General features: G+C 36.7%; 2 protein-coding genes across 7 annotated transcripts in view; one reads left to right on the top strand and one right to left on the bottom strand.

Annotated features, from left to right (window-relative positions):
* LOC127452718 (C-C chemokine receptor type 4-like) overlaps positions 1 to 24,664 on the bottom strand; it is a 218,248-nt gene that overhangs the window by 138,446 nt on the left and 55,138 nt on the right. The gene's annotated exons all lie outside the window — the stretch shown is intronic.
* The window catches only part of LOC127452713 (triple functional domain protein-like), a 226,143-nt gene that overhangs the window by 185,109 nt on the left and 16,370 nt on the right, over positions 1 to 24,664 (top strand). For all 6 annotated transcript variants that reach the window (XM_051718338.1, XM_051718337.1, XM_051718336.1 and 3 more), the window contains 8 exons: positions 335 to 578; positions 12,720 to 13,003; positions 14,569 to 14,739; positions 16,578 to 16,667; positions 16,745 to 16,893; positions 23,029 to 23,095; positions 23,963 to 24,066; positions 24,478 to 24,547. In XM_051718338.1, the coding sequence (XP_051574298.1) occupies positions 335 to 578; positions 12,720 to 13,003; positions 14,569 to 14,739; positions 16,578 to 16,667; positions 16,745 to 16,893; positions 23,029 to 23,095; positions 23,963 to 24,066; positions 24,478 to 24,547 (1,179 nt within the window). The remainder of the gene's footprint in view (positions 1 to 334; positions 579 to 12,719; positions 13,004 to 14,568; positions 14,740 to 16,577; positions 16,668 to 16,744; positions 16,894 to 23,028; positions 23,096 to 23,962; positions 24,067 to 24,477; positions 24,548 to 24,664) is intronic.

Below are 24,664 nucleotides of genomic sequence, written 5' to 3'. Positions count from 1 at the left end.
CTCATTGGCGATGCCACATTTCCAGTGGGTATGTTCATTCTGAACTTAAAGGGATAGTTTACCTGGAAATGAAAATTCTGTCATTATTTTCTCACCATCATGTTGTTTCAAATCTGAAAAGAGATCTTCACCAGAACGTTCGGGACTGACAGCCTCATTGTATGGAAAACAGATGCAATGAAAGTGAATGGTGACTGAGGCTGATCAAATGAAGACAGATTTTTCATTTTTGGGTGAACTGTCCCTTCAAAATTTTTTAGTTTGCTCACTTTTGCTGTTTTTATCGCAGAAATATTTTACATTTTGAATTTGACGTTAACTTCTCTCTCCGCAGTTGTCCAGTGGCTCAGAGTTGACGGTGGTCATCCATGACTTCATGGCCAGTAATGGTTCAGAGTTGACGGTACGTAGAGGTCAGACAGTGGAGCTAGTAGAAAGGCCCCAGGACAAGCCTGACTGGTGCCTGGTCCGAACCACCGACCGCTCCCCTGCCCAGGAGGGCCTGGTGCCCAGTTCCATGCTTTGCATCGCCCATTCCCGCAGCAGTATGGAGATGGAGGGCATTTTCAACCATAAAGGTAAGATGGAGAGCTTTCCTATTTCCTTCAGTTTGAAATGGGTTCTGGGTTGAGTTTGATTGGACTAGGTCATGTCCAAACCTATACAACTTTGCTTCTGCAAGGAAAATCAAAGAAGTTTTGTAGAATTTCCAAGCTGCTTTCTTCCATATGATGAAAGTGTGTGTTGACCAGGGGCTGTCAAACTCCCAAAAAAGACAAACAATCACCATTAAATTAGTCACTCTGTATGCCAATTCTACTTAAGACATATTTGTGAGAGGAACAGTCTGAAAAGCTTGCTTGGCGGCCATGGTCACTATGTACTGACCACGTTTACATGCACATAAGAAAACGGTTTATTCCAGGGTTTCTGCAGAAAGTGGCGTTCTGAATCATTGTGTAAACAAGAACGCTGATTTCCTTTTAAGGGATTAAGAGAAAGCGGTTTAACACACGTAGGTTTCTCTCTGAGAACGTGGCTTAATGTGGTCATGTAAATGCATAGGGTGTTTGAAGTATGTAAATGTCATAGGATGGAGCCCAACAACATGCCAACACAGTGGAAAGAATTCAACATTTCTGGGAGAACAGTGGGAAAATCACATACACTATAAACAATACCCATTTATACACACGAATGTAAAATATCGACTGTCCCTCACGTTCATGTATATGCTCTCGTACATTGGGGAAATCCTGGAGTTTTATGTAAGAGGGAAACCCCACTACTGCGTCGCAATTCAGCTGCAGGTCGTGATAGTACGTGAAGGAAACAAACACATCAACTACTCTGGAATATCTGGAAATAAAGCAGATTAACACAGGTATCGTGGAAAAAATTACGTTGCTGTGGAGAAAGTTTCTTACTGACAGAGCAACATGTATATGGGAGTAAAGAGTACGCCGCTGAAACAGTGCATGTAAACGGGAACGCTGTTTTATCTAATAAAAGCTTTCTGGCGTCCATGTAAACGTAGTCACTTCCATTGTAGGGAAAAGAACAACTTGGAGATTCACAGAAAAAAGTACGTTGTATGGGTTCAGAACAACCTGAGGGTGAGTTAATGATGACAAAATTTCATTTTTGGGTAAACTATCCCTTTAAGCTGAGTCAGAGTTTGGGTTTGCTATCTCTTAAGATGTTTCTACCTGTTTTTGGATGTTCCTGCTGGAAATTCCTGCTTCTAATATGAAAGGAATGTAGGATAATTGTATGGGGTCAGGGTTTAGAATGACATTCCTTTAGTACATTTCACAGAGGCTGGACAGTGTTTTGAGCTTGTGCGGTCCTTAGATGACTCTGGAATAGTGTTTTTATGTTCCCGTCCATTCATGGGAAGGACCTCCATGTACATGCTTGAGGGATTACTCAAAGACATGTAAACACGTGTGTGGGGTTTCCAGCAGTTCCTTTGTGGAAGAGTTTTTAAGTAACCTCTTTTGACTCAGTAGGAATTTGGGCTTTTTATCTTGTCTGGGAATCTCCAGTTTTTCGTAGCCTCGTAGGAACGGCTCTTTAAAATATGTATGTATGTCAGTATGTATGTATTTTCTCTGAAATGGCATATAACCCTGAATTGTTCTCCAATCTAAGAAAGGGTCATTTTAACCAAACAGCCATTATAGCCAAGTTGATCCAAGATGTTTAATGCAGGAAATAAAATGTACTTCGAAAATGTTTTCCACATAAAAACGATGAAAAATTAACACAAAGAAAAATGCTATTTTCTGGAAAATTCTGGATTCTGTGCAAGTTAATCTCAATCTACAGCATTTGTGGCATAATGTTGATTACCACAAATATTAATTCAGACTCGTCTCTCCTTTTCTTTAAAAAATGCAAAAATCAAGGTTACAGTGAAGCACTTACAATGGAAGTACAGTAAATGTGGCCAATTTTTGGAGGGTTTAAAGGCAGAAATGTGAATCATTTACATTATTCTTCTGTTAAAACTTGTGTAATAGTTTAGCTGTAACGTTGTTTAAATCATCCTTTTTACAGTTTGTCATGGCAATGAAGTTGTAAAATTGGATATAACTTTACACGGAAATGGTTAGTAAGCGATTTTATCACGCTGAAATCATGTTTACACATATTGTTTACGTCTTGTGGCTATACAGTACTTATGAAACAGTGAGTATTTTAATGTTTACAGATTGTCCCCATTCACTTCTATTGTAAGTGCCTCACTGAAACACAGATTTTTGCTTTTTTAAAGAAGGGGAAAAAGTATTATTTGTGGTAATCAGTATAATGCTACAAATGCTGTTGATTGAGCTTAACTTGAACCCATAAAATTCCTTTAGTCATTTTAATCTATGTGCACTAATAAAACAATAGTAATGTTAGTATTACATAGTTATAAACAGCCATATTTATTGTTACATATTTTTACTAAAACATTAAGTAAACGTGATACCAAGCTATATTTTCATTTGTTATGGCTACGGTTTTCTAGCTGTGCTTAATCATAGTAAAATCAGATAAGATTATGCTGAACTATTTTTCCTCCAGGGGAAATAGATCAAAGCAGCTTAAAGGCTTGTGAGCGTCTCCTCTTGACCCTGCACCCGAATACAATTTTAATTGCCATTCAGCTTTACTCATTCTTATTAGGGTTGAAGTGCAGTGAGCATGTGGTAACCATGGCGATGGGCTGTGTCAGGTGATGAGCAGGGTTGCCAGGCTGCAGGGGATTTCCCTTCTAGACCGTATCCATGCGGACTAATGGACCCTTTTCACAAACTGTGATGACGTGTTTCCACCTTATTTAGCAGCGTAAATCTAGCAAACTTTTTTTATATTTGCAATTTTTTAATTATTTAGTTTATATTATAACATTATAATTTGTATTATATTACCCTCGAATCTTGTGGAAACAAGTTACCACCGTGATGATACGGTGATGTTTCTAATACAGCTGCAGAAAGAGTAACAGTAAATTTGCCATCTTCTCTCTTCTGACGGTCATAATCCACTGCTCTATTTATTTATTTTTTTTTCTTGATTTTGGAAAGTTGTGGAAATGTAATAGTGACTTTTTCTTTTTATATTTTAGCAAATGAGTATACAAAAATTATATTTCCCGTTGTCTCAAATTCACTCCTATTCAACACTATCGAAGTTCACCCTGCAATCGTTTACATAAACTCTAATGTTGTTGTTACTGTGTCACCATTACAGTGATCTGTGCCCCCTTTGGTCAAGTTGGACCCTGTAAAACTATCTCAGTTCTCCTTGTGCATGTGCAACTGAAGTACATGTTTATATGTATTTCAGTGGAGAATTATATTTATTTAATGCTTGACCTAGAATCAGTTATAATCTTCATTATTTAAGATGTATTATTGTATGATCCAAATATGAGTCCATTATAACAACAACATTTAAATAGTGAATCTGAGTTAAGTATACTTGCAAGTAGTTACAATAACTTACAGGAAATAGTTAAGTTCATTCTATGTGAACACCAAGTTAACTTAATTAGACAAGTTAAATTAACTGAGGGAACTGGTTTACTCAATCAATTGAGGACAGTCAGCTTATCAAAACCTGCAAGTGTGAAAAGGGTCCATCGTTAGATTTCGATTTCCTACAGCAACTGCCGAATGTCGTCTCATTCACTTCAAATCGGGTTTTGTAAGCAATGATACATCTATATCATTGCTATGCAATGGCATGCCTCTTCATTTTACTCAATTAAAAGCCAACATGTAATGGCTATCACAATGGCTAACACATTTAACATCCACAATGTGACATAATTTCAAGTCAACAGAATGTTCAGCAAGAAATTATGTGGAACTTGAGTTTGATCTGTAGGGATTTGTATGAACTGTGGATTATTAGCTATTATATTATTGGTTTATATTATTTTCCTCACCATCATAACTTTGGTTTTGGAAGCAGAACATTTGATTCAGAGGTGGGAATGTTATAACACATCTTTAGAATAATGAAAAATGATGAATTCTGCACAAAAAGACCAGGGATGTTTATTAAGAGAGTAAATGTGGTCAAATTTGATTTCATGTTGTCTTTAAGGTCATGTTTTGAACAAACTTCATCCTAGGACTATGAAGTGTTATTGTCTGCAGGAGTTTATGATTTATTACAGCTGGAGTTGTAGAGTGTATCTTGAAATCCTGTAAGAGTGTGTATAGTTCTTCAGTTCATGATCAGAGATGTGTAACATGGAATCCACCACAGTTAGTCAGTTCTGTTAATACATCTGAATAGGCCATGTGTTGTGACAAAGAAATTATTACAAAGAAAGAGAGAAAGAGAGCATGTGGTGAAACTAAGAGGGTCACCAGGCAAAGATTTTTAAGGTCACCCACATAAGGATGACTGGGCAGCATCTAAGAGCAGATAATTAGTCGGTGCAGGGTGTGGTGTACAGTTTGGTGAATTTTAGGGAGTTCCTGAAACTTACTTAGAAATAATTTTTAGCTCTTGGTTTTTTAAGAAAGGTAGTTGAGCTACCGCACAATTTGATCGCACTCAAACAAGCTTCTAAATGAAGATAGTTATGTATGCAAATGTTAAAATGTATCACCGTACAAATCATGTGCTATAGACCGTTTCAAGGACTGTTCGTTGGTGACATCAAGCGACGTCATTGTTCCATGTACATTTCCTGCTTGTCAAAACAGAGACTATTTAGCAGAGATGGGCCACTTCTATTAAAATGAATGGGAGAAATTGGAATGCCCAACGGCAGCCAGTGGTCAACGGATGTAGAAAGGAAGTTCTGCCTCACAGGTAAAATAGCCTTTCACCTTTTAGATACAGAAATCGGCTGTCAATCAACTCGAGAATGAGCATGCGCAATAGCTAAACAAGATGGTAAAATTGCGTTTTTTAGCGTAATCTGAGTTAAAGACGCAGAGTTTTATACCAGTTGTGACGGAATGACAAGCCCCTCCTGTGGATCATCGTCGTCCACTGTGACTTTTCCCCGTTTGGTGGCGCATGATGGGGCTCACCTGAACCAATGAAGAGCCTCATTACCGCTACCTTTAAACACAGAGCGCGACTGGTCTCTACCTGCTGGCGTCTTTGCAGGTCCAGGAACGAAGCGGGGAGGGTCCGGTGCAAGTTAGATGTGTCGCCCGATCCTCAGGCTGGAACCCCGGCATGAGTTAGATGCAACGCCGGGGATTGGAGCACTCATCACGGCCGTCGGGCCAGGATAACAGGCCACTATTCCCCTCAAGTGCCGAGGCCCAGGGAAGCCAGGCCGCTCGAGTGAAGCTGCCACCCCATGCGCCTCAGACCAAGGAGGGGAGCATGTCGCGGCCGCCGGGACCCCACCCACTATTACCTGGACCTTCCCCTATCTTCAATACTCTTCCTTCACATAGCCTTTTCCTCACGAAGGCCCCAGATTCCACTTTGTTTTGGACATTTTCAATAAATGCCTCTCCGAGGCCAGACACCACGCCCACTGTGTCAGTCTCTTGCTCACCCCGCCGCACAGTGTTGTCAGATTTTACTGCTTATTTGAAATATCTTCTTGTAGCATAATCTTGACCAACCATTTTGGAGATTTCAGTCTTTCCCCATTCAAGTAGATAGGAGCTGCACTTTCATGATGCTTGATTACATAGAAAAATAGCTGCCCAAACTGCCCAAGAGCGTTCCAAAGACGGCCGCCGAGTGGACTGACTTACCATGAAAAAGAGACTTTGTTGAAAGGTTACGGAAATACGTTTGGACCATTCTAATTCCTTTGGTTTTTATTTACATTCTTGAAATGGTCTTATGTAAAATGGTTTAGATGTCATAAGATAGCATTCTGTGAGAAACAGGGCAAAAAGTAAGTGTTTATGAACTGATATTATATATATTATATATTATTCATGATTTGTGTGAAAGTGAATACAAGTCATTATTGTAGCATCTAGTGTTAATTTCACCAGGAAATGTGATTCTGTGTGACCAGGTTTTGATATGTCTGTCCATCCGTCCGTCCATCCGTCACTTCTGTGCCTGTTTGCTTTTATGAAAAGCCAACATTCAATGTCATATCTTAAACTTGTAACAATTAATATCTTATTAATGAAGTCTGAAGTTATTAAACTTGTCTGCACACTATGACCAAACTGTGTCATTGAAGTTTTATGACATTATTAAAAGAAGAAAGCACCTTTTCTTTGGCAAAGGTCATGGGAAATGTCAAACAGCTGGTTCTCTTTCAGCAAGGACCATCAGTATTTATAGAATGTGAAATAGGAACCGTCATAACTCACGATGATCAGTGTGTTCAAACCTCTTCAAATTGCTGACCAGCATAATGTGTTAGCTGGAATGTTCTAGGTATATTTGTAAGGCTGCTGGTGTGTTGCAATGTATTCATAGGAGCTGAAAAATCCAGCTTTTCAATGTGAGACTAAGGCAGAATGTTGATTAGTCCTGGCATGAGCAATTACCGGTCTATTTGTAAGAGTAACACACACTCTTATGTGTGTATATAGGCAAAGGAAGCAGTCTGACTGGCCACAGCCCAGCAACTGTGAAGCAACCAAACACACTTTAACAGGGAGATCTTTGTGGCCACTCGCCCCAGTGCAGGCTCTGTGAGAGGCAGAGGTTTGTTTAGATGATATAGAAGTTTTATAGAAAAATAAGTTTCTTTTCTTTTTTCTTTTTATCTTTTTTCTTTTTATTATTTAAACAAAATATGATTTCTTCATAATTTTTTTCTAATGATTTTTGGGGTTAAATTTGACCTGAAATGTTTTTTTATGAGATTTACCCAATTAGAAGACACTCTGAATAAGTTGAGATGGTCTGGCTCTTCTAGAATGCCATCTTTCATATTCAGCATGGAGGTTGTAGATTACACCTCTGCTGGCTCTAATTCCTCCTCTTTGAATCTTCTCATCCGGCCTTCTCTTCCTCCCTCCCTCTCTCTCTCTCTCTCTCTTTCTCTCTCTCTCATTCTGAGCATTACTCACTCACAGCTGTGCATGGAACACCAAACCTTGCTCTTTTTTTTTCCGCCCCCTCCCTCCTTCTCTCTCCCTCTCTCTCTTTCATTGTCCATCACTCTCTTCTTAGCATTATGTGGTAAAATCCATTCAGTCTAGAGGAGTAGTTTAAGTTTGCATATCCCGTTCAGATCGCTTTTTGACATTGCACATGGAATATAACAATTTTTGTCAGTCAGTCCATTCTGTCACATGGGTTCGGCTTCAGGACGCTCAGAGAACTGCAAGTATTGGCTGCTGGATTTAGGTATGTAATTTATACTGGACAAAAACACTGTCAGGACTGAATGCAGTATCATCCATCAGTATCGTGAATACAGTCATACATTCTGGTTTATTAAAGGTTTATTGAAGTGGTTTAAATAAATTTGGTTTGAACTTAGCTAGAAGGTTTTGAGAAAGTTTAGAAAAGAACACAATGTATGTTGATATGCATTTAAATAATATCTAAAGTTTTATTTTATCGGTCATATTAGATGCTTTTTTGGGATTTATACAGAAACTGCATAAAGAGTCAAATTTAAATAGGATTCCGATGGTATTCTGATGAATTATTGGTCAGTGATCTATATTATACAGCATTTATGAGAAAAATTATTATATTATAATGCAACAGTTAGTTATTTGTCCTGATTAGACAAGCAGTGCTTCAAGAGTGCTAATATTTAGCATAACAGCATAATGAATCATTCCACTATTTCTGTAGTTGACTGGTGACACGCACAATCTTATATATATTAATGACTTCCTGGTCAAAAAAATAGCTAAAACAATTATTCTCTGTTCGTCCTGTTCCAGAATTTTGTAGATGTTTGGTATTGAGGTCTATTAGTTTAATGGATGTCTATAAAACCTCATGCTCACTGCAGTTAATTTTTTACACAATGCTGATTTTTATCTAAGGGTTGGACTGCCATACTTTTAAAAGGAGTCTATGGCAGCCTGCTTTTTATATTTACAAGGCCAAAGTCAATAGAATACATTATTGATGATGTTTACAGTATATTAGACTTTTGTTCACAGCCTGATTGACTGAGATGTTTTGTTGCTGTTTACATGCAAGGGCACTGTCTGCCATACAGTAAAGTTTGCCACACACATCTAACAAAATAATATGAAAACTATGTTTGTAAATGGGTTTTACCATTGTTCATTCAAAACTAAGAGGCTTTTTGAGAAACAGACCAGATTTTGAAGCTTATTTGAACATAAACATTTCTGTCATAAATCAGAACTGCTCGTAAGGTGTCAAGCAAACCTCTTTGTAATATTACCTCTGAGACCTTGAAGTTAGAGATTCAAAGAATGTGACAGCATCCTTCTGCCATGCCTGCACACTGTGATGTCACGCCCCTTCCTGGTTAAGAAAAGTGTAATGTACAGTACAAAAATATGCTAACGCGGTAATGTGCCATTAAACACGCTCCTTTAGCCTATTTAAAGCGTTACATTTCAATGTAAATGACAAATTATAACAAATGCATTACAAAAGTATGCATTACTAAGTGTTTTTTACGTAGGTCCCTACTGAAATCGGTTTTATTTTTTCCTAAATCCTGTGTTTTCCATTTAATTTTATGCTTTTAGAATTTAATGTTTTAAAGTTTAATTAAATTTGTATTATCAAAATAGTGTCTAATCAAATTAATTCCTAAAACGTTCAACCAAAGAATATTGAACAACTACTTTATAACATACCATTGCATTTTTTTTACCTAACTTTTGTTCAGTGCAACAGCACTCTTGATTTAATATGTATTGTTTAATTATTATTATTTAATAATGATTCTATTATTATTATTAATCATTGTTATTTATTTTTATTATTATTACACCAAGTGTTAGGACGAATGGGAATCGAAACTAGAATCATTAAATGCCTTGCAATTCCCATCACTATGTGTTTGGCTTGTGTGTGAGGAGAGTGAGACCCTTCGAACTTGAGAAGAGCACATCAACACAAACATACCCGCTTTTTAAAACACATGCCTGAACAAAAATGATGTATTCATCAGCTCTTGATTTTTCCTCTCCTCCTCTGAAAACGGTCTGTCAGAGGCCATGGAGGTGGTTCTCCTGCACATCAGTAGAATGAAAAGAATATCTTATGCAAGCTTTATGTAAGGAAGTGCTCTCTGAGGAACAGAGCAAGGTCTTTACAGAGCGTTTCGCCGTTTCAATTTTGAAGAGGACTGAAAATACAAAGCTCTCTGAAGTGAAAATTAGAGCCACAATTTGCATCACTATGAGAGTCACCTTGCTGAGAGAAAAACACATTCACACACTTTAACCTGATAAGAAACTCCACAATACATGTTAGTCATTAGTGTAACTCTTTTCCAACTTTACAATGAAAATACTACAGGTACATTTTTTTGTAATTATGCAATTTCAGGTTTTCATATAGATACAGTATAGTGCAAAAGTCTTAGGCACATTACATGTTTCACAAAAGTATTGTTATTTTATATTATCTGCTTTAGTGTGTCAATAGGAAATATACATGTTAGATTTCCAAACATTCCTTTTGCGAATAGAATAGAAGTAGAACAAGAAGTCCTGCAACCGAATCTCAACATCATTGAGTCAGTCTGGGATTACATGAAGAGACAGAAGCAGCTGAGACAGCATGAATACACAGAACTATGTCAAGTGCCCCAAGATGCTCTGAACAATCTTGAAAAACTGTGTGCATGTGTACCTTGGAGAATTGGTGCTGTTTTTAAGGGGCCATGACATGAGGAATCAAAATGTCCTTGATCTTTTAACATAAACAGGTCATTGTACAATAAAAACATATTGTAAGTTTCAGAACTCAAAACTTCCTCCACGCCATAAAAAGAGCATTTGTTGAAACCAAGCAGCCAAAACTACTCATTCTCTTCTTCCTCCATCTAATGATGTCACACTGTGCATCTGACCACATTTCAAACAGAGGGTCAGAATGAGAGTGGAAAATGATCATGTTTTACAAGTAAATGACTTTTTTGTGTGCAAATAATTTAACTGATAATACAAGTGAACCTCAAGGTAAGACTGGGCAGTTTTTCCGATTTTTCCGATTAATTCAAATTTGCGTTTTGATTCAATTTTTTTATTTCCTTTTTTAATGGAGATTTTGCGGCTGAATAAGGAAGAGAAAAAGAATTCACAGCGCTTGTCTTAATGCCACTCCCGATCTGATCAGCTGCACGTATATGGCTTGCTCCAAATGAACGTGACAGGTTAACAAAATGGAGACTGATATAAAAGACAGTGGTAATATTCCCAGTACAATTGTACACAGTATGATTGTAGCACAGCTTCGTCCATCATGCAGGTGTACACCAGCTTAAGACCATAACTGGCCTCAGCGTGCACGTTGATGAACGGTCTCCTTTCTTTTAACCCATAAAAATCGTTAGTTCAGTGACAGCTATGGGTGCTTCATTTCAAATCATGGAGAGGCTATATATGGGAGAATCAAACATTCGCCTCTCATTTTACCATGATGGTACAGATAGATCGCTAACTATTGCTTTGTTCTGTGACGTGTTTCAAGTGTACTGCACCTATAGCCAACATTTGGCAAGCTATCATTTTGACAAACTTTGCGAGTTGAATTAGGAAAAATTATTTCATATTGCTGCGCTGCTCAGCGTGAACCGCTAGAGGGCGTGTCTCTATCTGCAGGGGTTTATGAATATACGCACAAATTGTTTGATATACAAAGAGTACTTTCTAGATAAACTTGATAATTTATAGATATTGATTTCTAGATAACTTTCTAGATAGACTTGATTTGGATTAAATGAATACCTACACTGGCTAAGCATTATTTAGCATTATTTATTAGATTTTAATTTATTTTACATTAACTCTCTGTTGACAGCTTCCCCCTGTGGTGCATTTGGTGTGTTTGTACATTTTTCTTGCACACCTTTGTTTCCTATAATGAAAAGTAATTGGATTTCTCTAACCAGGTTGCCTTCTAATAAAAAAAAACATGCAATTTGAATCATGTTGGAGTACATTTTAAAAGTTGCAAAAAACAAAACATGAATTGTCCATAAGTTTGATAAAAATCGAGATTTTATTTTTTTGTCATATCGCCCAGCCCTACCTCAAGGAACATATTAAAATAATAAAAAAGGCATGACATGACCCCTTTAAAGGCATAGGGTGGTCACATCAAATACTGATTTAGTTTTTTTTGTTTTATGTCTTCTGCACTTTGCATGAAGTTAATTGATAAATAAAAAATATTCATGGCATTATTTTTGAAAGCATCCCCTGCCTAACTGTCTTAAACTTTTGCACAGTACTGTAAAAAAACATTTAAAAAAAACTTGAGTGCACCTTTAAAACATACATTACAACATTACAACAGTATACTGTATTTATAAATGTGTTACAGGTGGCACTTTATAATAAATTTCATTAAAAATATTATCAGCGACATTATATAATGCTGATGAAAACAGATCATTAGTTAATGTATATTTAAACAGTTTTAAATATCTGTAGCCTTGGAGTCATATATATTTATATCGTATTTGAATGCTAATGATCTGTTAAGCATTACATCATGTTTAATAATAAATTATTAATAAGTACTGAAAGTTATCACAAAGTGTTATTGTGTTACTTGCATAGGTCTGTACTTCATCGAAATATACAATAGCCACAAAATGTATTCAGACCCTTAAGCCACACTTAAAATGTCATGGATGTCATTGCATTAAATAACAAAATATCACACCATGTGGCATTTATTTTAAAGAAATGTAGCACAAGTACACTTAAATTTTTTCACAAAAATAGTTCAATTATAAAATAATATGTTGTTAAACTTATTTGCAAAAATGGCTCCAAGTTATTTCTGAGAAAAGGTCTAGCAAACCACTTTGTTTGATATTTTGCTATACAATGAATTGACATTCATACATTAAGTGTAACTTAAGTGTCCAAGTACTTTTTGGGACCACTGTTCAAATCAAAGCGTCATTGAAGATGGACAATTTAGTTTTGTTTAAGGTAGTAAAAACAATTATTTGTTTTCTTCTCAATTAAATGTTCCCCGTATTTAAATGGGAAAACACATTGACCTTCACTCTATCTAACTGTAAAGTTCAGCTAAACAGCTAAAATGACATCACTGTTTTTCTCTCACTCTCTCTTTAGACACACTGTCAGTGTCCAGTAATGAAGGAGGTCTGTCAGGCAGTGCCACACTTCAGCCGGGTCATTTGCAGAGTTCCCCTGGACCCAAGCGACCCGGAAACACTCTACGTAAGTGGCTGACCAGCCCCGTCAGACGCCTCAGCAGTGGCAAAGCAGACGGACACATAAAGAAACTCGCACACAAGCACAAGAAGAGCCGAGATGTGCGAAAGAATGCAGACCCTGGCTCGCAGAAAGACTCTGACGACAGTGCCGCCACACCGCAGGATGAGACTATAGAGGAGGTGAGTGACCTGGAAACCAAACACCTCCAGATTGCCCTGCCCCTTTAGTTTTGTCAGTTTAATGAGTAGTTGATATGGAAAAACTTGTGGGAACTTGACATGTTCTGCACTGTGATGTGCTTTACTACATCTAAATCCATTTTAAACAGCATTATTTTATCATTATTAAGAATGCATTTTACATGACCTCATATTAATTGAGAGACTGCATGCAATAGTTGTACTAAGGAAGGCAAAAGGTGATTAAAATGGTGATAAACTGAAATTATGACCAGTCGCAGCATCTAAAATGTTCAATCTTTAAGTAGTGGACATTTTAAGAAATAAGCATAATGTGAAGTATTTAATTTAACTTAAACTAAAATACATATTTGTGCCTAATTATTAATAAGGTACATTATCCAGTTTGATGGAAATTTGTCATACAAATAAAATACATAAATCTTACAAATAGACAGAAAGTGTGTATATATTGTCTACACAAATGTTCATTGTGAACATTCATATAAATTGGAACCTAAAATCTTGATGTTGACAGTGTTGGGTAGTAATGCCTAATGTTATGTAGATTATGTAGTTTGAGTACAAAAATCAAGTACTTGTAATTATATTACTTATTTCATGTAATCTGATTGCAGTTACTTTTCTGTGGATTAAATGTTTACATAAGGATTATGTAAGGAAAGTAGTGGCACATAATGTGGCACTTAATACACTTTTTCAGTAAAAAAATGCAATGAGTAATCCAAAAGTAATCAGATTAGATTGTCTAAAAAGTATATCATAGATTACATTACTGATTAAAGTTTTTTTATAATGTATATGAATAATTTTTAATTAGTACCAGATTATATTTCAGAAGTAAACTTCCCAACACAGGATGTTGATAAAAAAAAAAAGCGCATGAAAAACTACCCTACATATTTTATGTAATATCATTGTAACGGGTTCAGGATGGGCAAGATGGAGGCGGGAACTGGCAGATCAGTCAACATAACTTTAATGACAGAACTGAAACATAACATAAAACACATAGACACACACACACACACAGTGGCCGCGTATGTCTCTCTCTCCCTCGATCTGGCACCCCCGGCTCGTCTTTATCCCCCTACTGGCTGATTAGGTGACTCAGCACCGGCCACACCCTCCTCCTCGTCACACTCATAAAGGTGAACAATTAAAATTAAAAATGTTTCCTTATGCATTTTGCCTAAGAGTTCTATTGCAACAGTGTGTAAAGTCAAAACAGCTCCCAGACGAGTAAATGTGTGTTATTACAGTATATGGTAGTTGTCAGTCATATCCTGGTTACTGCATCATTTGAAATGTCAATAAAGGCAAAAGAGAACTGTATCTGTCTTATAAATGCTCCACAATGTCATAAGTGTTATTTATGTCTTGTGGTTTCCATTGTAGAGCAGTTATAAATACAGTGTGGTGCTTCCGCTGGAACTGTTTTGGTTTAAAAATGTGCCACAACTGCTGAGCTGTTTAGTATAAGAATGTTATCTAATTTTTCTCTCTCTCTTTCTCTGTTTTTCTCTTTCTCTCCTTTTTCACAGAGGATGAGAAACGAGGGATTGAGCAGTGGCACTCTGTCGAAGTCTTCTTCCTCAGGGATGCAGAGCTGTGGTGAGGAGGAGGGCGAGGAAGGCCCAGACTCTGTTCCTCTGCCGCCCCCCATGGCCATCCAGCAGCACAGCCTTCTGCACCAGGACTCACAGGAGGAAAAGGTAAATTTCACTCATACACCTAGACTTATTGTGCAAGATTCATTGGTGTTAGTTATTCCAAAGGGGAAGAAAATATCATTTTTTATTCATCATATTCTTTTATGTTTATGTAGCTCAGCTGGTTGAGCATGGCACTAGCTATGTCAAGGTCATGGGTTAAATTCTCATGGAACATGGGGGCAAATTCACTAAACAGTTGCGCCACATTTCTGCATGGTATTTTTGTATGGTATACAAAAAACCCGCTCCTCGCTCCAGGCAAAATCATGCCGCTCTGCTTGCTCTCCGCTCACATACTCTGATCCAGATGCGCGGTGTAATCAAACGCACTTTCAGCATGTTAAAGATGATCCAGGTGTCTGGTTCACAGCATTGGAGTGATGCTGTAAAGTCCTGGCAGGGTGTACCATGATCACATTGGTCTGCTGCATTTTCCGCTATTTAGTGCTCAGTACTGGCCAGTGAGAATGGAATTGCGTTTGCAAAATGCATTCAGCACAGATTTTGTGGGCATCTTTGCGCCGTTGCATGATCTGCATAATTCCTTTAGTGAATCGGGCTCTAAATCAGCGCAGACAGTGCGTGCAAATAACTGGTGCTTTTACCGGCCACAATTCATTCTTAGTAAATTTCCCGCACAAATTGTCAAATATCTTTTTAGGCTTTGTTTTAGACTACTGTTGTATGTGATGCAGCCTTTCTAAAATTTTGCCATTAGGGAAAACAGTCATTTAATATCGGTTTATGTTAATATAAAATAGGTTATGACAAAATGAGCAAATAATGATTACCATTGGGATATGTCAAGATGTTCTTGAGGGTGAAATAGACCTTCAGACTCCATGTCCCAGTCAAAAAGCCTCTTCAAAAGTGGGTGCCGGCAGTGTTTCAGGAGGGGAGGAGTCCTCCACAATTGACATGCAAACTTACATTCCAGTCTGGCTCCATTGTGTTATGACACACCTACTCTTCATGATACAATCAGAACCTGATAGATAGATCAAGTCCAACCTGTTTATTTTATTTTTTTCCTTTTTTTTTCTGGTTTTGAATGCCGTTTCATGTTGACTTTAACCTGTGACCCTATGATGATATAGCTTAGAAGATCAGTGAGGTGTCTGATAGATCTCTAACTGCTGTGCATTTTCTCTTTGTTTTTAATGTTCTCCAGCATTATGTTGATTTCTGTTCTGCCTCTGTTTTGTCTCAGTTTCCCTATCTTTCCATGTAGTCTTCTCTCCTTCAGCCTTCTCCTCCTTTTTCTTTCTACTTTCAAACCTCATCCTCATGTTACTTTTTTGCCTTCTCGTCCTTTAACCTTTGTTTGAACACAATCAGTTGTGCTTTACCAGAACGTATTTCTTGAGGCGCAGAACTGATCCTGTCCATTAGTATTTCTACAAATGTAAACTCATGACTGTTATAGCTTGAGAAAGCCCTTCTGTTCATGACCCGTCATGTGCTCTTAATGGAGTGTACATGCAGCGGATGGTCATGTGTGGTGCACTTACTCTTTACCTAAAACAACCCAAATCTTCCAAACCAAAGTTCCTACTTCCATTCCACCCCGTATTACCTCCACCACTCTGAAATCAGTCCCTGATTGGCTGACGAATCGAGAAACCACACCCATTACAATATTTGGACTGGAACGTTTCCACCCTCAGTGTCAGAGTACTACAGTGGTGAGCATCATTACAGATTTACATTATAAATGGAGACTGAAGCCTGGCCAAGCTTGTTAAAGTTGTTTATACGGCAGGGTAATCATAACAAATGGTAATACTTCCACCTCAGTGAGACCATGAACATTGCTTCTTTCTTCTGTTGTTGCATAGGCTCGCCTCTCTGGACATCCCAGCAGTTCAGAGACGCCGAGTGCAGCTGATCTGGTCAGTGCCATTCAGGAACTCGTCAAGAACAAAATGGTAGGAGAGGTGTTTTAACTAATGTCTTAACATTTTATATTTTATATGATCCTCTAAATCACCTTCCTCTCTCACAGAGTCTAGAGGACAGGCCCAGTTCTCTCCCTGTTGAGCAAGGAGACAGCAGTAGCCCCTCCTGCAACCCCTCAGATAACTCCCTCCTGTCTTCCTCCTCCCCCATTGATGAGATGGAAGAACGCAAGACTGGCTTCCTCAAGAGACGACAGTGCGTCCCTCTCTTACATTATCTCAAATATTTATATATTTTCTGCTGAAAAGACCAGCTTGTGCCATCGTGGAAATTCATTCTGGTCAGGTCAGAATGAAGCAGGTTTTTTCTAAAGGTTTATGTTGATTAGTGTTGGTTATGTCATTGTTTGCTGGTTGGTGTTTGATGTATGTTGTTCAACAGTAAAAAAAAAAATTCTGGTTAGCCAGCATGGTCTTTCTGATGAACAGGGTTTGCGCAAGGTCCTTAAAGTGCTTAAAATGCTTGAATTTAGCTTTTATGAATTTATGTCTTGGAATATCTTTGAAAGTGCTTGAATTTTTCTTCTGTTTAATGTGTGTCACCATTCTGGGTAAACTCTAGAGACTGTTGTGTGTGAAAATCCCAGGAGATCAGCAGTTACAGAAATACTCAAACCAGCCCGTCTGGCACCAACAATCATGCCACGGTCCAAATAACTGAGATACATTTTTTTTTCACCATTCTGATGGTTGATGTGAACATTAACTGAAGCTGTCTGAAGAATGAAGATACTGACCCATATCTGCGTGATTTTAAAGTGGTCACTGAGTGTACGGTGTATACAGGTACAGCTCTGGAAAAAATTAAGAGACCATTGCAAATTTATCAGTTTCTCTGGATTTACTATATATAGGCATGTGTTTGAGTAAAATGAAAATGTTTGTTTTATTCTATAAAGTACTGACAACATTTCTCCAAAATTCCAAATAACAATATTGTAATTTAGAGCATTTATTTGCAGAAAATGACAACTGGTCAAAATAACAAAAAAGATGCAGTGTTTTCAGACCTCGAATAATGCAAAGAAAACAAGTTCAAATTCATTTTTAAACAACACTATACTAATGTTTTAACTTAGGAAGAGTTCCGAAATCAATATTTGGTGGAATAACCCTGATTTTCAATCACAGCTTTCATGCATCTTGGTATGCTCTCTACCAGTCTTTCACATTGCTGTTGGGTGACTTTATGCCACTCCTGGCGCAAACATTCAAGCAGCTCGGCTTTGTTTGATGGCTTGTGGCCATCCATCTTCCTCTTGATCACATTCCAGAGGTTTTCAATGGGTTCAGGTCTGGAGATTGGGCTGGCCATGACAGGGTCTTGATCCGGTAGTCCTCCATCCACACTTTGATTGACCTGGCTGTGTTGCATGGAGCATTGTCCTGCTGGAAAAACCAATCTTCAGAGTTGGGGAACACTGTCAGAGCAGAAGGAAGCAAGTTTTCTTCCAGGATAAACTTGTATGTTGTATGTGGAAATACCAGGAAGCCAAAAGGATACTGAAGGAGCATGACATCAAATTCCAGACACGATTCCCGGCCAAGCTAAAGGTTTTTTACGCTGAAGACACAGCTCTCTACAATTCCCCAGAGGAGGCAGCGACCGATATGGAAAAAAGAGGTCTTCCGATGACAGTAAACAATTCACCTCCCTCAGTGATTGAGCGGATTTGGCAGCTGACCTGGAGACAGACCGGTAAACAACGCGGAGCTTCTGCCTCCATGTGCCCATCCTACAAAGAAAAACTCCTCACATTTAGAAGTCCACAAACAGAAGATGAGTGAGTGGAAAGCTGTGAAATATGCGCAAAATTAATGTAGATACCTTAAGTTTCTCTTTAATTACCTTCTTTGGTTTTTTGCCATATTTTATTTTTAAGTTCTACTTCCTGAAATAAACAGACAAGAAGTAAAAATTATGTATTTCAAGTGCAAATTGAGCCAATGGAAAAATGAATATTTCCAGAGACAATAGAAATTCAAGTACATGGGCCCTCAGTACATTGCAAGTACAAGAGGCTAATCCCGTGGAGCATTTTTATCATCAATGCTCACTTAAGGGTCGATATAATTTGACCCCTAACTTGGAAGTCATGGTGTTATCTTTATTTTGGTTTGTTTCTTTTGACTTGAAAGTTCTTATTGTTCTTTTTTACATGTTGATTCATTTTCACTATTAAACCAGAAGGGGGCGTTAAAACACAACTATTATAAGAGCTTTAGGCATAGGGGACAAAAAATAGGGAAAATAAACAGATAAAAGAAAATGAGTAAATATACAAGTAGCATCGTTTAATGTCAACGTCTTGCTGAATCCTGTAAAGAGAAGTAAGATCCTAACCAAACTTAAAAAAGAAAAAATTGAGATCGCAATGCTACACGAGACACACCTTAATGAAATAGAACATAACAATTTGAATCGGATGGGGTTTAAATATGTTTTTTCAGCTTCATTTGGATCTGGACATTGAAGAGGGGTTGCAGTTTTAATCTCTAACAAAATTACTTATGAACACCTTTCTGAATTTAAAGATCGAGAAGGGATATATATAATGATAAGAGGTAGAATTGAGGGCACCCTAATAACTATTCTTAATGTCTATGCACCACCAGGCAGTAATTGCTCCTTTTTTAAGACTGTGATAAGTCTGATAGCATCTGAATCACAAGGAATTTTTATATGTGGGGGTGACTTCAATGTCACATTAAATCCCAAATTGGATACTTCAAATCCTTCTGCCCAAATAGCGAACCTAGTGAGTAAACAAATAAACATAATGTTGAAGGAAATAGGATTGACTGATGTATGGAGAGAGTTTCATCCAGGGCAAAGAGACTACACAAATTATTCAAATCCACATTCATCATACTCTAGAATTGATTATTTTTTTGCATTTGGAAAAGACAAATTTAGAATTGAAAACTGTGATATGGGATTAATTGATATCTTTGACCATGCATTGGTATCACTTTCACTCAATTTAGGGAGTAAACCAAAAAACACTTTATGGAAATTAAATTCTGCCATTCTAAATATTAGAGAGATTAAACAACAACTTATAACAGAAACAGAACAATATTTAGAGCAGAATGATAATGGTCAAGTGTCCCCTATTATATTGTGGGATGCTTGTAAAGCGGTCTTCAGGGGTAAAATTATAGCTATTACTTCCAAATTGAAGAAATGTAGACAACAAAAACTAAACACACTTAAAAATAATTTAAATCAATTAGAAATGAACAATAAGCAAAATCCTAATAAAAATGCATTTCAGGAAATTAAGAAAATTAAAGTGGAAATAGATCATTTATATACTCAGGAAATAGTGAAAAAACTAATGTTTTTAAAGCAGAAATATTACGAATCTGGAGGAAAAGCAATGAAATTACTGGCTAGAAAGTTACGCAAACAACATGCTGATTCAATTATACAGAAAATACAAGATCCTAGGTCAAAACTAATATTCCATAAATCAGAGGATATTCAGAGAGTGTTTTAAAGCTACTACAGGAGACTGTATTCCCAAACACAGATTGTAGATCCTTTGAAAATTGATTCTTTGCTCTCATCTTTAAAACTTCCCTATATTAGTGATATCCAAAATGCTAAGCTATCAGAAGATATAACTAAGGAGGAAATAAATAAAGCTATATCCAGACTCAAAACAAATAAATCCCCAGGCCCAGATGGATTTACTTCTGAATGGTATAAGATATTTAGGCAACAAATTACTCCAATCTTATTATCATCTTTTAATTATGTGTTACAAGGTGGCGAATTGCCGCCCTCATGGCGTGAAGCTGTTATTTCTGTGATTCCAAAGGAGGGGAAAAAATAAACAGGATTGTGCAGCATATAGACCAGTTTCTGTTTTAAATGTGGATTATAAGTTATTTGCATCTATTTTAGCAAAAAGGATTGAAATGGTAATGCCGGAACTAATAAATTCAGACCAAACAGGTTTTATTCAAGGTAGACAAAGGCAAGACAATATTAGACAGACCCTCCATATTATCAACCATATCCAGGAATGTAATTTACAGGCTGTACTTTTAAGCCTTGATGCCGAAAAGGTCTTTGACTCAGTTAATTGGCTTGTTCTTAAGAGTGTACTTTCGAAATTTAAATTTCACAAAAAGCTTATACAAGTAATACAAAACATATATTTTAGACCATCTGCAAGAATTAAAATAAATGGTGATTTATCAAAATTGTTCACACTGGAAAGGGGCACAAGACAAGGGTGCCCTCTTTCCCCACTTCTCTTCGCATTGTTTATTGAACCCCTGGGACAGTGGATTAGGCAAAATGTAAAAATTAAAGGAATCAACATAGAAGAAGACAAACATAAAATAGCGCTATTCGCTGATGATGTGTTATTGTTCTTAAATGATCCATCAGAATCATTTGTTGAACTCATGGAAATACTAAAAATCTTGGGATCCTTTTCAGGATTTAAATTGAACATTTTAAAAACACAAATATTGACTTTTAATTACAACCCCCCAAAAGAAATAAAAAAGGAGTATAACTTAAATTGGGATCTTAAATATATTAAATACTTAGGAATACACATCCCTAAGGATATAAAAGACTTATAAATGCTAAATTATGGTCCCATTAATAAAAAAAATTAAAACAGACATAGCAAGATGGAATCTACTACCTTTTTTTAATATGGGATCTAGAATAGACTCAATTAAACAAAATATACTTCCAAGGCTTCTATATTTGTTCCAGTCTCTACCCATCATCTTGCCTAAAGGGGCAGTGGTGGCTCAGTGGTTAAGGCTCTGGGTTACTGATCAGAAGGTTGGGGGTTGAAGCCCCAGCACTGCCAAGATGCCGCTGTTGGGCCCTTGAGCAAGGCCCTTGACCCTATCTGCTCCAGGCGCACTGTATCATGGCTGACCCTGCACTCTGACCCAGCTTAGCTGGGATATGTGAAATAAAGAATTTCACTGTATATGTTTTAAAAAATATTTTTACCATGGAGAAAATTACATTCTATGTGAACCTTCAGAGAGAAGTATTTGTTGAGTACTGGTCCAATTGGATTGAATATATAACCCCTATTGAGCCAAACACTTTCTGCCTATAGATTGTATTTTGCATGAGCTTCTGTGATTGTTGCGACCCCTTCCCCCTTCTTTGTACATCGTTTTTAGTATTGAAACTTTAAATGACTTTAAGAGATACATGTAATTGTTATTTGTGAGGAATTTGTCACTTTAGAAATCTGTCACTCTTGTTTTAAAGATTAATGCATTTTGCTTTTATGGGAGTAATCTTACTAGAAGATATGTGTAGGTTGGAAAACTGTAAAAGTGACAAATGTCATAAACAAATGTTGAAAAAATGTATCCTTTAAGCAAGAAAAACTTAAATAATAATAAAAAAAAATATTTGTGAGAAATGTTGTCAGTACGTTATAGAATAAAACAAAAATGTTAATTTTACTCAAACACATGCCTATAAATAGTAAATCCAGAGAAACTGATACTCTTCTTTTTTTCCATAGCTATATATATATATATATATATACACACTTACATACATACAGTATATATCTTATACAGTTTTTAATAATCTGTTTGTGCCATATCATAATTACTGTAATTATGAGTTTCCTACTAGTAAATTCTGTTTACGTCACTCATAATACAAGTTGGAAACTCTTAATTATATGTATGTGCTGAGTTCTCTCATTTGTTTGAAGTCCTTAAAAATGAAAAACTTTTGCTGAAAAAAGTACTTGAAAGGCCTGGATTTTCATTCATTGTAGCTTGTATGTACCCTGGATTAGGCTGGTTTACCAAGGTAGGCTTGCTGGTTAGGCTAGTCAAGAAGCCTGGTGGGGACCAGCATCTCAAACTTAGTGAACTGCCTTACTGTCTATTGCCTACATTTCCTAACATCCTAACCAAAATGGAACTTCATAAGTGACTGATTTGGAACAGTGTTTATAGGCAGCAACTCACATGACACACCAATAATGCTCCTCACTCTGCAGCTGGTTGCAAGAAACCCCTTAAGTTAAGTAAACCCATAGTGGCAATAGCCTAACAATTATACATGAATAAGTTCAGGCATGAAACTGAAAGTTTCAACAAGTATATTTATAATTGACATTTCCCTTGACTCGTCTGCCATTATAGATAAATATTTTCACTGAGCTTGTCAGGAATTGCGTTCTCTGCAAAGGGTACATGCAATGCTGCATTTGGAACTGAGCTGCTGACTATATACTGTATATATATATATATATATATATTAATGATTCATTTGAATTTGAAGATCATGTGTGTCTCTTTTTGTTGTGTTCAGTTATGTTCTGCTGGAGCTAGTAGAGACAGAGAGAGACTATGTGAGAGACCTTGGTGCAGTTGTGGAGGTGGGTGTATCTTCTGTTCTTATGCTCCCAATAAATACTGCTGTGAGATCCCTATGGTGACCACATGTGACTGAAGAATATTTCTCATTTGTTTTCTCAATAGGGAAAACTAACCAGCTTAATCGGACCATTACAAATTGTAAAAAAAAAAAAAAAGATATATATCTTTTTATATATATAAAAACTGTGTACTTTATATATTATATTATATTATATTATATTATGGAATGAACTGCACATCCCATGAAGCATTGCGAATTACATCTTTTGATTTTTTCAAAACAAGTATAGATATGATTATTTATATAATATATGATTATAACACACACAAAAAATACATACACAATATGTTTACTTTGCAATATGTTAATTTGTGGTTTGAGAATGTAGGGAAATCAACTCTGCTTTGTGTGAATGGGTTGTGGCAGCTCAGCTCTTTTGCCTTTTTACATTCAGTTGTGGTTTCTACAAAAGCATATATCATTGCTTAACAATCTCGAAGCTCATGGTTGGTCTTTTTTGTTAAAGGTTTATACATCATCGTTAAAAATCTTTTCCTCTGTGGAGAAAATGAATGGGATTTTTACTTCTGAAAGTCAAGTGTTGTGCTCTGTTGAGGGATTTGTTACATACTGTTGCGATACTGTTGTTGAAATGATCACATGATGTTTTTGACTGGTAAGGGTGTCTCTGAATGCCCTGTGTCAGCAGTGTTAGCACAGTTTCGTATAATGCCAAAGTGTTGCAGAGGAAGTGAGAGTGGTTTGAGTTTGCTACTTCCTCTGAATGGTAGCTCAATGAGATTGCATGTTTTGTACGTGTCACTGTCTCCATGGTAACCGTGTCCATGTGTTGTGGCACCTGCAGGGCTACATGAGCAGGATGAAAGAGGAGGGGGTACCCGATGATATGAAGGGCAAAGACAAAATCGTGTTCGGGAACATTCACCAGATCTATGACTGGCATAAAGAGTACGTAAAGATAAGATGCAGAGCTCCCATTCCAGAGATTGACCAGTTTTGATTTGTTTTGTTTATTACCAATACTGATTATTATTTTATGTTTTAGTGTCCAATAAGCAATATACAGAAAAATGTGTCATTGTTTTATTTCTGCTTTTTGAAAACACTGGTAACTAAATAATCTGTAGACTACATAAAAAAAACAACATTTTATTTATTTATTTATTATGAATATTTTAAGAATAATTATGAAAATAGTATTGTTGATGAACTAAGTCAATTAAGACAAAGAATGATTTGGGATGATTTTGGAATGAGAATAAGCAATTTATCGGTAGACCCAAAATGAAGAACCGATAAGAACCGATTGAGTCCCAACTACTGTATTTTTTCTGTCATTAATGTCTCTGTATTTTATAGCTTCTTTCTAGGTGAAGTAGAGAAGTGCTTGGAGGATCCTGATAGACTTGCACCCCTGTTTATCAGACAAGTATGAAATGGTTCAATGTGTGGTTTCATTCTTATAAAAAAAAAATAATAATAATTCTTAAAATTACATCAATGAGCAACTGCACATTTGTGTTAGATTTAAGGCCAAGTTTGTATT

Source organism: Myxocyprinus asiaticus, chromosome 15 (assembly GCF_019703515.2).
Source record: "Myxocyprinus asiaticus isolate MX2 ecotype Aquarium Trade chromosome 15, UBuf_Myxa_2, whole genome shotgun sequence".
NCBI lineage: Eukaryota > Metazoa > Chordata > Actinopteri > Cypriniformes > Catostomidae > Myxocyprinus > Myxocyprinus asiaticus.
The sequence above is the reverse complement of the archived record's forward strand: the minus strand, read 5'-3'. Positions and strand labels throughout refer to the sequence as shown.